This window comes from Oryctolagus cuniculus, chromosome 10 (genome assembly GCF_964237555.1).
Source record: "Oryctolagus cuniculus chromosome 10, mOryCun1.1, whole genome shotgun sequence".
Classification (NCBI taxonomy): domain Eukaryota; kingdom Metazoa; phylum Chordata; class Mammalia; order Lagomorpha; family Leporidae; genus Oryctolagus; species Oryctolagus cuniculus.
Genome location: NC_091441.1, coordinates 21,617,273 through 21,634,085, shown reverse-complemented (window position 1 = coordinate 21,634,085; position 16,813 = coordinate 21,617,273). Strand labels below are relative to the sequence as shown.

Below are 16,813 nucleotides of genomic sequence, written 5' to 3'. Positions count from 1 at the left end.
ATTCACTCACCCATTCAACCAATATTTGAGAAGACAAATATTGTGAGTCATTAACATTTACTGAGCTTGTTCAATTTCCTGGACAACCAGGGGGTTATCATTATGATTTTGTAAATGGGGAAATTGAGAAGAGAATGAAAAGAAGCCATATGCCTAAAAAGACACTAATAGCAAGCGTGTTGTGGAGGAATCCAGACCAGCATCCAGGGCTTTCTCAACTCTGAGCTCATCCTCTGCCACGCTTTGCCACCCACACAGGGAATTCACTGCCTCTCCTCCACAGCGTGTTGCACAAGGTCAGATTTCCTTGAGTTCCTGGTCTGTGTGGCCCTCTGCGTCATGGCTAACAGCTGAGTTCAGGAGCCATAAGGACATAGTACTAATATTTTCCAAAGAGCCTGGATGGAGTCGCATAGGCAGAAGTGTAAACTTGCAACATCCTGGTCCCCCGGAAGACCTAGACTTGCTATTTCATCCTTCCCTCCATCTTGGTCCTCTCGACACTGACACTGGCGTTAAAAGGCGAGAAGCCAGCACAGAACGCACTTCCCCTAACCAAAATGGCGGCCACGCACTCCTTGCCCACAGTTGATCCCTTCGAGGCCATTCGGTCTCCATGGTGACGCGGCCGGTTCCTTCAGCGCCAGCTTAGGCGAGGCGTATAGCGAAATAGTGAACATCTCCCTTCCCCCTCGTTTTTACGACAGTTGTCGCGAAAGTCACGGCAGTGGAGGCTGGTGTCAGCTGATTTACTGCGGCGGCGGCAACGGTGCCGGCACTGTGCATCCTCGGTGGGGAGACCGCGGCTGGTCAGGGCTTGCGGCCCCCAAGGTTTTCCCATCCAGATTCGCGCACCCCACATCCTCCTTCGCTGCGCCCTCGCCTTGTCTTCCTTTGCCGGGGTGCCGACGGGTGGTCTCACGGATCGCGGCATGAGGTGAAGCTGTGACAGGTAAGGGGGCTTTCCAGTTCCCTTCGGGCGGAGCGGGTTGTGTCTCCGCCGCCGAGGTCAGGGGTCGGGGGTCAGGGCTCACAGATCCACTGGTGCCAGGGGCGGCGCCAGCTGTCAGATCTCTGCTGCTGGAAGCTGTGTTTCCAGCGTCGCCTGTAGCTTCAGGCCCACAGCCAGGCGACTTTGCCAGGGCCATGGAGACCATTCGGGGATCGTGAGTGACATTTGCTTCTGGCGACAGTGGCTTCCGATCTTGAAGTCAGAACAGCCTTGCCCGCAGGGACCATCTAAACGGCATGAGGTGGCTGGAGACGACCGTGGGTTTACTGGCGCCTGCTTCCGGGGTGCAGGGGGTCTGTGCTTACCTGCTGGTCCCCCTCTTGAGTCTGCCCTTGGGTTGGGGACTGAGACCTCTGTTAGCGTTTCATGCGTGAGATGCCACCTGCCAGTTCTCACCCCTTTGCGCTGGGACTTGGTCTGATTCGTGCTGCTCCCGCTCACTTTCCGAGGGGGTCCCAGCGTCCTGGAGCTGTGCCTCGAGGCAAGCACTACCCCGTGTTTTATGTTTCTGACCCACTAGCCTCGTCCGTTTCCCAGGTCCTCTGCCGGTTCTTACAGCCTGTAGCGGCTGTGGGGTTGTTGTTGCTGCCGATTTCAGGGTTTACCCCCTGGCAGCTGCACATTGGGTTCCAGTGACGTTTGCCATGAGACCCAAAGAGGCGAATTGAAACTCTCTTACTTTTATTTCTTAGGATTTTATAGACATGGCTGCAACAACCGCTGGTTTTATGAAACCCTACATTGAATTTTGGACATTTTATTATGCAGAAATTCCAATTTCGATCTGCTGCTGCTTTTACTAGAAAACTTGCTGAGGTGTGGAGGTGGAAAAAGTTGAAAGCAGCCTTATTATGAAGAATCAAAAATTGTCATGATCACACCCAAATAACAGATCTTGGTTACTTTAAATTAGGAAGACAAATTAGCATTTTGTATAGTAAATGCCTCCTTGTTTATGTCAAGTAGAGATATGGTAGAGACATTGGTCTATGTAAATGCTTATCTTTATTTTATAAATGTTCCAGAACTGTACTTAACAGGAAAAGCAGTGTATACACTTTGTTTTTTCTTATTGTTAGCTGTAGTTAAATTTTCAATAGATCTGAGTGACTGGATGTATCAGAGGACTGGGCTTTGCATTGTTTATCACTTAAATTTGGGGGTAATGAGCCTTGTAACTTACGATTTCCTTTTGTCTCTTCACTCTGTTGATTGTTTCCTTTGCTGTGAGAAGCTTCTTAGTTTGCTATAATTTCTTGCTTTTATTGCTCGTGCTTTTGGGATCTTATTAAAAATTGTTGCCTGTATCTATGTCTTGAAGTATTTTGCCTTGATGTTGTTTTTTGTTGTGAATATAAATTCTATGTGGAAGTTAAAGGAAGTGGAGCGCTTTCTTCATGTAGCTCTAAGAACCTTAAAAATAATGAGGAAAATTTTTAACTTGTGTGCCTTCCTCAGGGGAAGGGTAGATGACATTTAGCTTTAGAGGTATGTATGCTGGGCATGAGTCCTTACTGTTGGTTCTGTCCCTGAGGTGCAGAGGATTGAGTTAATCTTACTCAATTCAGTGTGATCATCACTGGGCTGTTCAAGGCATCCCTCTTGGTTTTTTCCTGCATTACCTATTATTTCCAATTCCCACTCCATTTTCTTGCTGATCAATCCAGCGGCACCCATTCTAACATGTGTGATAGTTAGCCTTCTGTTTGTGTTATTAGTGTATATTGTTAGAAGTGTCCACATTTTTTAATTCATAGAAACAATATAATGCCATATATTGCATAAAAGTTTTATTCTTCCTCCATTACGTTTTGAAGATCAAAACATATATTTCAGATTGTCCATATAGGATAGTTTATTGTTTGTGGCTACCCATGAGAATACTTTGATAAACCTTTTAGATCTCTAAATACTTTCTTTGAGAAACTTTTATACTTTCTTTGAAATCAGCATCAAGGACTGTGGTTTACGATTATGGGAATATTCATATATTTTGTTGAAGTACTGTCGGATTGTGTTCCAAAACAGGCTGCAGTGACTGTTCTCCTGTAGAGTAATTTGTGGGGGTTCCTGGATCTTTCTGTCCCCACCAATGTTTGTGTTGTTCAGTGCCCTGGTTTTTCCAGACTAATAGATATGCATTAATATCTCATTTTAAATTACATTTCACTATGATTAATACATTTGGGTATTTCTTTGGGTGCATTTTATCTTTTTGGGTTCATTTTGTAAAGTTGCCTGTTTATTCTTTTTTTTTTTTTTTTTTTTTTTTGACAGGCAGAGTGGACAGTGAGAGAGAAAGACAGAGAGAAAGGTCTTCCTTTACCATTGGTTCACCCTCTAATGGCCGCCGCGGCTGGCGCGCAGTGGCCGGCGCACTGTGCTGATCTGATGGCAGGAGCCAGGTACTTATCCTGGTTTCCCATGCGGGTGCAGGGCCCAAGCACTTGGGCCATCCTCCACTGCACTCCCTGGCCACAGCAGAGAGCTGGCCTGGAAGAGGGGCAACTGGGACAGAATCCGGCGCCCCGACTGGGACTAGAACCCGGTGTGCTGGTGCTGCAAGGTGGAGGATTAGCCTAGTGAGCCGCGGCGCCGGCCTGTTTATTCTTTTACTCATTATTTTATGGTTTCAGTTATTTTCTTGTTGATTTGTAGAAGTTTCTTGTATATCTTTCATATTAGTCCCTTAAATATTATGGGTATATTTGTTCTTAGTTGTTGATAACCTTTTCTGAGATGTCCTTCATTGACCAGAAATCTTCAATCTTGACATAATTAAGTTAAAAAATTTGCCTGATGGCTTGTATTTTAAAGATTCTGTTTCACAATTTTTCCCCATTTCTATGTCACAAAGTTACTGTCTGATGTGCTACTAACTTCATAGTTTCCTTTTAAATATGTAAGTCTTTAACACATTCAGAGTCTACCTTTGTTTGTCACAATCTTATACTTCACTTTGTTTTCCCCAGGATGTACCAGTTCTACTTTCATTCTCTCACTTTCCCATAGATAATGATGCCACACTTACTGTATATTGAATTATCATAGATACTGAACACTTGATTTTGTTGCTTTTATTTGTCTGTTCTTGCTGTAATATCTGCTGTTTTATTTTATTTTTTAAAAAATTTATTATATTTATTTGAAAGGCAGAATGACAGAGGGAGAGACAGAGAAAGAGATCTTCCATTCACTCCCCAAATGGCTGCAATAGGCAGGGCTGGGCCGGGCCAAAGCCAGGAGCCCAGAACTCCATCTGGGTTTCCTACATAGATGACAGAGTCCCAAGTTCCTGGGCCATCATCTGCTGCATTTCCAGGTGCATGAGCAGGAAACTGGATTGGAAATGGAGTATCTGGGACTAAAACTGGGCAGTGGGCATTGCAAGTGGAGGCTTAACCCTTTGTGTCACAATGCCAGTTCCCCAAATTGTTTTTGTTAAATTTTCATTTATTTGTTTTCATTTTATTTGAAATCCAGAGAGAGAAAGAGATACAGAGACACAGAGACAGATCTTTTATCCACTGGTTTACTCCTCAAATGCCCACAGTAGCTGAGATTGGGCCAGGCCGAAGCCAGAACTCAATTCTGTTCTCCTATATGGGTGGCGGGGACACAACTACCTGAGCCGTCACCCTCTGCCTCCCAGGGTGTGCATTGCAGTAAGCGGGGTCAGAAGTGGAGCTGGGACTCCACCTGGTCAGATATGGGATTCAGGTCTCTCAGGCGGCACGTTAACTGCTGTGCCGGATACCCTTGTTTAAATTATTGAATTAGACAGTTGTGGAGATTAATCCAAAGTGCTGCATATTTCAGTAGGTCATTCTGTTTAATTGCTTGGGAGAGGGAGAGAGAGGGGAGACAAGAGAGGCAGAAATTTTTTTTTAAAGATTTATTTATTTGAAAGTCAGAGTTACACAGAGAGAGAAGGAGAGGCAGAGAGAGAGAGAGAAAGAGAGAGGGAGAAGTCTTCCATCCACTGGTTCACTCCCCAATTGGTCGCAATGGCTGGAGCTGCACTGATCTGAAGCCAGGAGTGTCTTCTGGGTCTCCCACGTGGGTATAGGGGCCCAAGCAAGGACTTGGGCCATCTTCTGCTTTCCCACGCCATAGCAGAGAGCTGGATCGGAAGTGGAGCAGCCAGGACTCAAACCAGCAGCCATATTGGATGCCAGCCCTGCAGGCTTTACGCACTGTGCCACAGCACTGGCCCCTGGGCAGAGATCTTTTATCAGGTGGTTCATTCCCCAGATGGCTTCAGCAGCCAGGGCTGGGCCGGTCCGAAGCCTGGAGCCACAAGCTTCTTCCAGGTCTCTGACATGGGTAAAGGGGCCCAAGTGCTTGTGTCATCTTCTGCTGCTTTTCAAGGCACAGTAACAGGACACTGAATTGCAAGTGGAGCAGTTGGGACTCAAACCAGCACCCAGATGGGATGCCAGCACTGTAGGCAGCTCCCTTACCTGCATGCCATTATGCCCCAGTAACTTAGAATTTGAACACTTTAGTCATGGCTTATTTGTCTTCTTTTGTATCTGATAATTAAAGGTAACCTGAACATAAAAAGATTTTATTGGAAGGAGAAATCTTATGTCATGACTTTTTTTTAAAAGGTCGTTAAGGGCCCAAGTGTAATTTTTATTTCTTTCTATTAAAGAGCATATGCACTATATTTATAAAATATTAACTATTTTAAATAAAATTGGGCATCTCTTCAAAAATATGTTGGTGATGTTCAGTGAGATTTCAGGTTTTCTCACTGGGGATTGCTTGTGTTAGAAGGAGCTGTAAAATGATGGAAGAGTGGAATGTGGAGACCCTGCTGAGTTCTGGGTAGAAGAAATTGCTGAAGTGCTAAGGGCTAATAGGGAACCTGGAGGTACATGACTTGTAGACCAGTGTTGCCCATTCAGCTAGTACTTGTAATTTATGGCCCTTCAGACTCACTGAAGATATTTCACTAGTGTTTTGTACATAACACATTTCTCTCTAAATGTTGATAGTACATGTCAGTGATAAAACACTGAGCCAGTTACCTTTTGTTCTCACGGTCAAGTTTATTTATTTGATTGCCTTCCTTAAGGACTCTGTCTTTTTTTTTTTTTTTAAAGAAAACATTTCAAATAACAAAACAATGTTAACCAGCATTAGTGAGAAAGAAAAGTTCACACTAATAAAATATCACTTTACTTACTTTAGGAAACTGTTTTGCAATTCATTAACAGGCCTAGTGAGGACGCAAGCTAATTTGCTTCATAAGTCCTTAGGTGTATTTTACCCTATGTGTGTCACAGATAGAAAAAGAGGTAGGAATATAGGCAAAACCTGCAGCTGGGGAAAAAACACAATTATTATGTTAATGGGATTTATTTAAGGAGGATTGTATTAACTGTTGACATTATTGTAGAAATTGATAAGAAACTCCTGCAAAATCCAAAGTGTATAAAATCTAGATATACTCCAAATTACTAATGAGTACAGCTTTTTTTTTTATGCCAAAACAAAATTGGCAGGGATTTTAGGTACTGGGAATAAATAGATAATAAAACAGAAATAAATCTTTGCTTTCATGGAGCTTACATTATAGCAGGAGTGATACATGATAAATAAAACATATGGTATGTTTGATGATTGTAAACACTGTTTGGGCGGTGGGTTTTACTATTTTTGATGGTCAGGAGAGTTAACTTTTTGTGATTTTAAATACCCGGGAAGATCTTCTTGGGAAAGAAAAGATTTATTGGGGGGTGGTGCTGTAGCATAGCAGGTAAAGCCACTGCCTGTAGTGCCAGCATCCCCTATGGGTACCGGTTCAAGTCTGAGCTGCTCTACTTTTGATGCAGCTCTTTGCTATGGCCTGGGAAAGCAATAGAATATGGCCCAAGTCCTTGAGCCCCTGCACCTGCATGGGAGACCCGAAAGAAGCTCCTGGTTCTTGGCTTTGGATCAGCTCAGCTCTGGCTGTTATGGCCATTTGGGGAGTGAACCAGTGGATGGAAGACCTCTCTCTGTCTCTCTGCCTCTGTCTCTTTGTAACTCTGTCTTTCAAATAAATAAATAAATCTTAAAAAAAAAAAAAAGGTTTATTTTAGCTTACACTTGAGGTTACAGGACAAAGCAACCCCATAATCCCGTGTCAGATGGAGGCTACTCCTGGTGGATGTAGAGGCAGTCATAACACAAGTCAGGAAGGAGAGAAAACATAGGTAGAACTTGAACTGAAAAAGACAAACCTCTTGTGAGAGCCACCTGTCCAGGGCATGCTTCCAGTGACCCAAAGATCTGCCACCAGCTCCATGTCTTAGAGGCTACCTTAACATCACATCTCCACCAGTAACATTAAGCCATTAGAGTATAAACAGCTAATAATGAGTTTTGGGGAGACAAATCCTATTTAAACTTGTAAAAGAAGGTGACATTTTGGCAGAGACCTGATGGGGAGTGAGAGGGCATTATGAAGAAGTATAGGAGACCAGTGTTCTGAGGTGAGATCCTGCTTGGTATCTTTGTGAATGCTAATGAATTGGAATAGATGGAGAAGTGAGCAAGTTAGAGGACAACTACCTTACCCATGTAAGATAGGCACTTGAATAGTTTGGCTTTTACTCTGTGGGAGAAAGCAAGCCCTCGGAAGACTTTGAGCTGTGATCATGGTCTGATTTTCTTTTTCTTAATATCATCAGTGATATGTTATGTTGGGCTTGTAGTGGGGCAAGGATGGAAACAGAGACCAATTAGAAAAATATTGTGTTATTTCTGGTGGGAGATGCTGGGATTTAGTGAAGGTATGAAGGAGTCATTGGATTCCGAATGTATTTTGAAGGTATAGCTAGTGGAGTTTGCTGGTGGATTGGGATGTGGATTGTTTGTATGAGAGAGGAATTAAAGAGGATTCTAGGCTTTGGGCCTGTGGAGCCATAAAAATGGAGTTGCTGTGAACTGATATGGGGGAAGGCATGTTTGAGGAAGAAGACCAGGCACTCACAAGTTTGGACAAGTTTGAGAAGCTTATTAGCTGTGCAGAGATGTTAAGAAGTGTGGATGTGAATTCGGAGTTCAGAAGAGAGCCACAATATATATATAAATTGTGGAGTTGTCAATGTGTAGGTGGTATTTATTTATTTTTATAAAGATTTATTTATTCACTGGAGAGGTAGAGTTACAGAGAGAGGGAGGGAGAGAGAGAGAGGTCTTCCATCTATTGGTTCACTCCCCAAACGTCTGCAATAGCTGGTGCTGGGCTAGGCTGAAGCTAGGAGCCAGGAGCTTCTTCCAGGTCTCTCACGTGGGTGCAGGGGCCCAAGCACTTGGGCCGTCTTCTACTGCTTTCCCAGGCCGTCAACAGGGAGCTGGATCAGAAGTGGAGCAGCTGGGACTCAGATCCGTCCCCATATGGGATGCTGGTGCCACAGGCAGATGCTTAACTTACCATACCACAGCACCGGCCCCAGTGTGAGACCTGATGAGCTCATTGGGAGTATTGCCAGAGAAGAGAAGTCAAGGACTAAGCACTGTGTGTGCCAACAGTTAAAGGGCAAGAAAGGCGAGGAAGAGGGCAAATAAAAGCCAGAGAAGTACATGTAAGGTCAGGGAAGTATGAACACTTGGATGCCAAGTAAATAAGTGTTTCAAGGAGGGAGTATAAAGTATGTCAGATGCTGGTGGTAGGTCAGGTGTATTTAGGATTAGGACATGACTTGGAATTTGGCACTGGGGAGGTCATTGGTGACTTTGTCAAGAACATTTTTTTTTTCTGACAGGAAGAGCAGTTTTCTCTAGTGTTTAAGGAGGAAGGTGATGTTACAAATGAGGACACTCTAACTTAGAAAGGCTACCTATATCCTCAAAGTTTAGTGTTGGTAAATAGAGGAGCAGGGTTTTTCCCCAGTGTGACTCTCAAACCTTCCTGCTTATGCAGCATGTCTTGCTGACTCCCAGAATGTTGTGACAATCCAGTTTCCTGTTTGGAAGAGCAGGTTTGTTTCCTCTTCTTCTTCCAAGTAGTTTAATTATATACATTGAAAAATTTCAGTGCTCAATTTATTATTTTTTATAAAGCTTTAGTTATTTGAAAGAGAGAGAGAGAGAGAGAGCGAGCTTCCTTCCACTGGTTCACTCCACAAATGACCTCAATGGCTGGGGCTGGGCCAGATTGAAGCCAGTATCCAGGAACTTCTTTCAAGTCTCCCATGTGGGTGACAAAGGCCCAAGCACTTGAGCGTGTTTAGCTGCCTTCCAGGGAGCTGGATTGGAAGTGAAGCAGCCGGGACTCGAACCAGCATTCATATGGGATGCCAGCTTTCCAGGCAGCAGCTTAACCCTCTGCCGGACAAACAAAGCTGTGGTGCTCAATTTAGAGTTTTTAAAAGAAGATTTTTATTTATTTATTTATTTGAAAGGGAGAGGGAAAAAGAGATGTCTTCCACCCTCTGGTTCATTCTGCAAATGCTTTCAACAGCTGGGGCTGGGCCGTGCTGAGGCCAGGAGCCTGGAACACTATCCAGGTCTCCCACTGGTGGCAGGGACTGAAGTACTTGAACGGTCACCTGCTGTCTGCCAGGGTGCACGTTAGCAAGAAGCTGGGATCAGAAGTGGACTCAAACCCAGGGGCTCTGAGAGTGGCATGTGGGTGTCCCAAATGACAACTTAACTGCTGCACCAAATACCTGCCCTCAATTTAGAGTTTTGATGGCAATATGAGGGAAAGAAGTAGGAGTGGTTGAAGATGAAAGTGAGCTTAGAAATAGGGGGCAGGTGAAAGTTAAAATTCGTTCTACCAAATGGAAGCTATTTCCTCTAGAAAGGGACTCATTGGGGATGCTTTGCTTTTAGCTTAATTGGTAGCTCTTGAAGTGAGTGCAGACGGGTGATGGATAGAGCATACTTGGAAGAGTGCAGGCATCCTTACTGTGGCAGCAGAAATTTAAAACAGGATTTATACACCTCAAAACCTGTGAACCACTTTTAAAATTGTGATTTATTTTTAACCAGATAACTCTGCAGTTCTTCAAAACCTGTCTGTCATGTGCTCAAGGCTGTTTGAGCCATAAGAAATAAGTGAAGTCTCCTGTTGCCATCTGCTCATCCACATGTTCTTTTGAAACTCAAGTACTGTAACTTCCTTTAACAAAGCAAGCCTAAAGTGTCAAATGCATTGAGAGTATATCTTTGCCACCTGAATGAGAAAATATAAACTTGTTAGCTGCTTAAGTGTTCAGAACATGTGTCCATCTCATTGGACTATAATAAGCAATCTTCATTATCTGCTTTAGTTTTTTCCAAGTCTTCAGTTAATAGTGGCAAAGACATAAGCACAAAGATAATTCATAGTCTTAATGATTACTTCTTCTATCACATAATACAAACTCTTGACAAATGAGGAGAAATCTGAGAATTTGAGTGAACTTTTATAATATTTTCTTTCTTTTTTCCATTGCAGCTGTGGCAAGTGTGTGTGTGTGTGTGTTTTAAAGATTTTATTTATTTATTTGAAAGAGTTACAGAGAGAGGGGAGAGACAGCAAGAGAGAGAGAGAGATCTTCTATCTACTGGTTCACTTTCCAGATGGCTCCAACAGCCATTGCTGGGCCAAGTTGAAGCCAAGAGCTTCTTCCAAGTGTCCCATGTGGGTGGCAGGAACCAAAACACTTAGGTCATTTCACTGTCTCTCCCAGGCTATGAGTAGCAATGCTGGATCAGAAGTGGAGCAGCTGGGACATGAACCAGCACGCATATAGGATGCTGACGTTGCAGACAGCAACTTTACCTGTTACGCCATAATGCCATCCTGCTATGGCAAGTTTATTTAGATATTTAATGTTTAGTCTCTGCTTCTCATATTCCCCATTGGTAGGTGGGATGCTAAGGCCAACTGTAGTTCATATGTATCCATCCTCATGAGAAAGGATTTGAGTTTGTTTTTGTATGCAATTCACGAAGGATCTGCCTGGGGAGCAGGAAGTAGAAAGACTAAAACGACTCATCTCCTCAAATGTTTGAGTTCTTAGGATAGAAATACATCTTGTTTTTGCATTTGAGAGTTAGAAAAAAAAAATGGAGAAATTAACATTGGTCTGACACAAGACTTCTCATGTATAATCATTGCAGTCTTAAAGCTTTTTTAAAAAAATATTGAAAAGCTTTTAATTCAGCTTCTCACCATAAACAGAAACTCTTAGTGGAGTAGTAAGAAACAGCAATTCCCTTATTTTGATAAAGATTGACTACAATGAACTTAAAATAAACAGCATTGCTAACATAAAACACTGAAAATTTTTCTCTGGGAGTAAACCACAAAACTTCTTCCTTTCACTTTATTTAGTATAGTGCTGGATGTGTAGTTAAGGAAATTAAACACAAAAAGTAAATTTTAGGTATAACGGTCAGCTTTTAAGCAACGGAACTGTCAATATATGTTAATGAAGCTACTATGTATATAGATAATCCAACAAATTCCAAAATAAAGTGCAAACTGATTAGAGAATTAAGTGAGATTTCCTGAGTACAAGATCAAAGTATACAATCAAGTGGTTTATCATGTGCCAATAAGAAACAAATGTGGAACAATATTAAAGGACAAAATACAGACTAAGAAATGAATATCACTTAATGCTTTTGGAAGCAACACTGGGATTACCAGTGTCTCATGTATGAGATATTAGGAAACAGGATGGTCTTATCAGACTATTGCTCCATTGGTTATTGTTAGCTTCAAAGGAAAAAATATACAGTTACAGTGGAAATATTTGGTGGTCACTACTGCTTAATCAGATGGTCAAAGGTGGCATCACTGATAGTAGGACAATGTGACATCAAATGCTTCCTCTGGTGATACAGCAGGAAGTATACCAACATCACCTATGGGGTATTCTTGCCAAAAAATATTGACTTGAATCTAATAATGCCTTTAGATCCAATTTCTAGTTTATAAGAAAAACAGTTGAGGAATAAGATAAATGACATAGAAATCACAAAAATCTAACACATGGGACATCTGCAAATGATTTTGTTTCTTAAAGTTACCATAATAAAAGGAGGTAGGTTGTTCTAGAACCCAAGAGGCTTAAGAGCCATGGCAGCAGTTTTAGTCTGTTTAACTACTCTAACAGATACCACATACTATGTGGCTTAAACAATGGAAATTAATTTTCCCACTGTTGTGGAGTCTAGAAGTTCCAGATGAAGGTCCAGAGGGTTTGTTTTGGGTGACTCCTCTCTTTCTGGCTTGCAGATTGCTGCCTTCTTACTGTGACCTTGTAGTAGTGGCAGGAAGGAGAGCTTTTTGTGTCCCTTCCTTTTGCTATAAGGGTACCAGCCCTATCACATTAGGGTCCTACTTTTATGACTTCATTTAACTTTTACCACATCCCCACAAGCGCTATCTCCAAATATAACCACACTGGGAGTATATTCACTGGTTCACCCCCCAAATGCCCTTATAAACTGTCTCTAGGCCAGGGCAAAGCCCATAGCAGGAACTCCATCCAAGTCTCCTATGTGGATGGCAAGGATCCAAGTACTTAAGCTATTGTCTGCTGCCTCCCAGTGCATTTTTAGCAGGAAGCTGTAGCAAAAGCAGAGGCAGGACTCCATCCCAGGTACTCTGACTTGGTATTCTTGTGTCCCAAGAAGCAGTCTAACTTAATGTCCTACAATGCCAGTCTCTATAAATGAATTTGTTAAATGCATTTTGGAAGTTCCATGTTGTGTGCATATGTGCAACTTTAAAACCAAAGAATTTGGTGAATCAAGGCCACTTTATTTATTTATTAACTTTATTTTAATGGAAACCACCATTGTGGGGGGGAAAAGTTACTTATCTTGAGAATTGGGACTTGCACTCAATCAATCTCTTCCTTTTCCTATTCTTCCCCATTAGAGGCAGTCCTTGGTGGTTTTTATGTTTGTATAATTCATTCCAGAATTTGTGTGTGTGTGTGTGTGTGTGTAGGCGTGCCTGTTGAATGATTTGGAGGTTGCCTTGTATTTCATATTGCATTTTTTCATTGCAAAGCGTGGGATCATCATTTTTCTAAATTAATCCTGGTTGATGGACATTGAAGTTCTATTACCCTTTAAAAATTCCAGAAATTCTCAAACTTATAAAGAGAGAAAAAATAGTGTAATGAACAGTATTGTACTAAAAAGAGCTTCAGTTCTTATTTTCCCAGTTTGGACTCTCTGGCAAGCAGGCTCTGAGATGGAGATTAGTACTCAGGTTGTTTAGGGAGTGTTCTCAGAATCTACACCCATGAAAAAGAAGCATGTTTGGCTGTGGATAAAAGTTGTGCTGAGTCTCAAGGGAATTTCAGTTGCCCTTTGGGGGAGCCATGACTGTAGAATGACCCTTCCGAGATACCTTGAGTTGCTGAGGAGCCCGATCTTCATATCTCTGCACTGGTCCGTCATTCGATGTGGGATGTCCCATGGGAAGTGGACAAGCGCTAGGACCAAGTGTCAGTCTTTGGCGGAGGCAGTCTTAGTGGGTGCTTGCAGCTAGGGCCTGTGTGCTGGGAGCTCATTAGCAGCTGAGTGATGAGTCCTTCGTCCTGAAGGGAGGGATCTGGGCATAGTCTATCATAGTCATCATCCTGTTTCTAATCTCAGAAATCGTGACTTTTTTTCTGTGACCACTATAGTTCCATTTATATCTTATTGAGTGATGTATTTTGGGAAGTTCTTGATTTAACCAATTGGTTGGCTAATAAAGTTTTCTTGGTGGGTGGAATTTTGTGGTAAATAGAAAAGGTAGAATAGTGAAGAGTTTCATTAGGGTCTGGAAGTCTCTGTGTATCCCTGAGCTCTGAGATCAGTTTGCTGGGTGATCTTGAGTGACTTGCTAAGGGACCTATATCTCGACCAAAATTAAAAATCTACAAGATCATAAGGAGCTATACTTCTTTCCATTCTAGATTAGGAGAACAGATGATTTCTTATTAGCCAAGTACTTAAATGTGAAAAGCAAAAAACAAAACAGAAGTGGACCTGTATTTCGTAAATGTTGAACTGGCTTGATTTGGCAAAGGCTCATGCATTTTTGCCATTCATGTGGAACACTTTTTGTTGAGTTCTCTGGTTATAATTTCTCTAAGACTAGATTAGCCTCATACTTGGCATTTTTTTTTCTTCCCTTCCTCTCTTGCTCCTCCCCTCCCAGCTCCTCCCCCTTCCCTCTTTCCTTATCACTGAGCTTAGAAAGTAACATTTTTCTTGCCTGTGGACTTACATATTTCATCAGCCCCTATGATTTATTATTCTTCCTTTGTAATGTCTCATATTTGTCTTTTTTGTTCAAAATGCTTGTCATTTTAGCTAAGCTTCTTATCGCTGTATACCCAGACTTATTGCAGTAGCATCATATTTAGTTTGTCTGCTCCAATTTTCTTCCTCTGTGTTAATCCAATCTTTATACCATCACACACAAAGAGTTAGCATATTGCTTTTCTGGTTAGGTATATACTTATTGGACCTTTAGTCTGTTTACAGTCTGGCCCTGTTGAAGATAAACATGAGACCTTGCAGTATTTCCTCCCTTCCCAAAGCAAATATTAGCTTCTGGTTAAGTGTAGAGTAATTTTTCTTATATATTAGAATTCAAGGGGCCGGCGCTGTGGTATAGTGGGGAAAGCCGCCGCCTGCAATGCTGGCATCCCATATGCGTGCTGGTTCGAGTCCTGGCTGCTCCACTTCTGAACCAGCTCTCTGCTTTGGGTTGGGAAAGCAGTGGAAGATGGCCCAAGTCCTTAGGCCCCTGTACCCACGTGGGAGACTTGAAAGAAGCACCTGGCTCCTGACTTCAGATTGGTGCAGCTCCGGCAGTTGCGGCCAAATGGGGAGTGAACCAGCGGACGGAAAACTTTCTCTCTCTCTCTCTCTTCCTCAATCTGCCTCTCTGTGTAGCTCTGATTTTCAAATAAATAAATAAATCTTAAAAAAAAAAGAATCTAAATCTACTGATGACTTCCCTGGGCATTGGTTTTTTAATAATAGTGCCCATCCTTTACTTGGGGAGCTGTTAATATACAAAAATACTTCCTTCTTTTTTTATTTTAATCCTCAGAGTACCTTCCTGTAAACCCTGTTCAAAATTCAAGTTGCATTGTTATCAGCTTGTTGAACCCTAACTCCTATAGCTGTCATATCCATATTATTATTACTCTTCTCAACATTAATATCCTTTACAATCCACTTTATTAAAAACATCCTATGAGGTATAGACATTATGCTAAGTACCATGTAATGGTGAATACCTAGAATGTGAGTCTTGTTCTAAGGGATCTTAAAGTAGGGAAGGTAGCTGCTAACCAGGGCAGCCTAGAAGTAAGTAACGAGAGCATGTGATGAGTTGAGAAATCATCTGTCACCTGCAGTTCTGCAATAGCCTCACAGGTCTTCTTCGTGCCTTCTTTTGTCACTCTACATTATATGCAGTAAGGGTGATCTCTCTGAAAAGCGAATTCAAATTCACTTGACATGTGTCTCATTGCTGTCAGGCTGAAGTTCACAAACTCTTTAAGAAGGCACTTTATGGACTGATGCATGTTGGTCTGTTGGTTATTGTCTCACCATTCTGCCTTTTGGCTCTGAATTTGCTCTGATATTTTCACAGTCCAGAAATAATTAACATCTTACCTCTGGGGCTTTGAGCATGTGATTTCCAGAGCCTCTGCATTCATTAGTTCCTCCTCATTCTATTCATCATTTCTTACAGAAATTCTTCCTGTACTCAGTGAAGTCAAGTTAAGGGGAATCCATCTGTTTTGTTTCCACGTTGTTGAGACTGCTGCATACCCTCTGGTAGCTGCTTATTTGCATGTATGTGAGCCACCAGACAGCTGAATTGCATCTGTTTTATTCTCAGGTTGAAATACCCTATACCTATGATGGCATAGGGACAAAATAGAAGCCTGGGAAATACTGCTCTAAAATATATGTTAATTATTGTTACAAAGAAATCAGAATTTAATTTGAAAGCCATCTTAGTGTTGAGTTGGCAGTTTGTATTATTTGTATTTTTTAAAAATTTATGTATTTGAACAGCAAAATTAGAGAGAGAGAGAGGGAGAGACAGAGAGAGAGAGAATTTTCCATCCTCTGGCTCATTCCCCAAATGGCTGCAATGGCCAGGGCTACGCCAGGCTGAAGCCAGCAGCCAGGACCCTTATCAGGGTCTTCCATGTGGGTACAGGAGCCCAAGCACTTGAACTATCCTCTGCTGCTGACCCAGACTATTACCAGGAACTGGATTAGAAGTGGAACCTCCGAGGGGGCTGGCGCTGTGGTGCTGGCATTTCATATGGGTGCTGGTTCTAGTCCCGGCTGCTTCTCTTCCAATCCAGCTCTCTGCTGTGGCTTGGGAAAGCGGTGGAAGATGGCCCAAGGCCTTGGGCTCCTGCACCCACGTAGGAGACCAGGAAGAAGCACCTGGCTCCTGGCTTCGGATCAGCGTAGTTCCGGCTGTTGCGGCCTCTGGGGAGTGAACCAGTGGAAGGAAGACCAGAACTCTGTCTCCCTCTCACTGTCTGTAACTATACCTCTCAAAGAAATAAATAAAATCTTTTTTATTTAAATGGCCGGAGCTACGCCGATCCAAAGCCAGGAGCCAGGAGCTTCTTCCTGGTCTCCCACGTGGGTGCAGTGGCCCAAGGACTTGTGCCATCTTCCACCACTTTTCCAGGCCATAACAGAGGGCTGGACTGGAAGAGGAGCAGCTGGGACTCAAACTGGTGCCCACATGGGATTAACCTACTGCACCATGGTGCCGGTCCCCACAGTAGCATTTTTAAGTTTGTGGGATAGGCC

The 16,813-nt window shown here is 42.6% G+C and overlaps 1 protein-coding gene across 4 annotated transcripts in view; it reads left to right on the top strand.

The window, feature by feature from the left end:
• Positions 1-702: 702 nt before the first annotated feature.
• The window catches only part of WDR7 (WD repeat domain 7), a 378,155-nt gene continuing 362,044 nt past the window's right edge, over positions 703-16,813 (top strand). For 2 of the 4 annotated variants that reach the window (XM_051851193.2, XM_051851192.2), the window contains exon 1: positions 1,051-1,253. In XM_051851193.2, coding sequence (XP_051707153.1) covers positions 1,249-1,253 — 5 coding nt within the window. In that variant the 5' untranslated portion in view covers positions 1,051-1,248. Of the gene's footprint in view, positions 953-1,050; positions 1,254-16,813 lie in introns of those variants that run through there. The other 2 variants (XM_070050123.1, XM_070050124.1) reach the window with 2 other exon arrangements.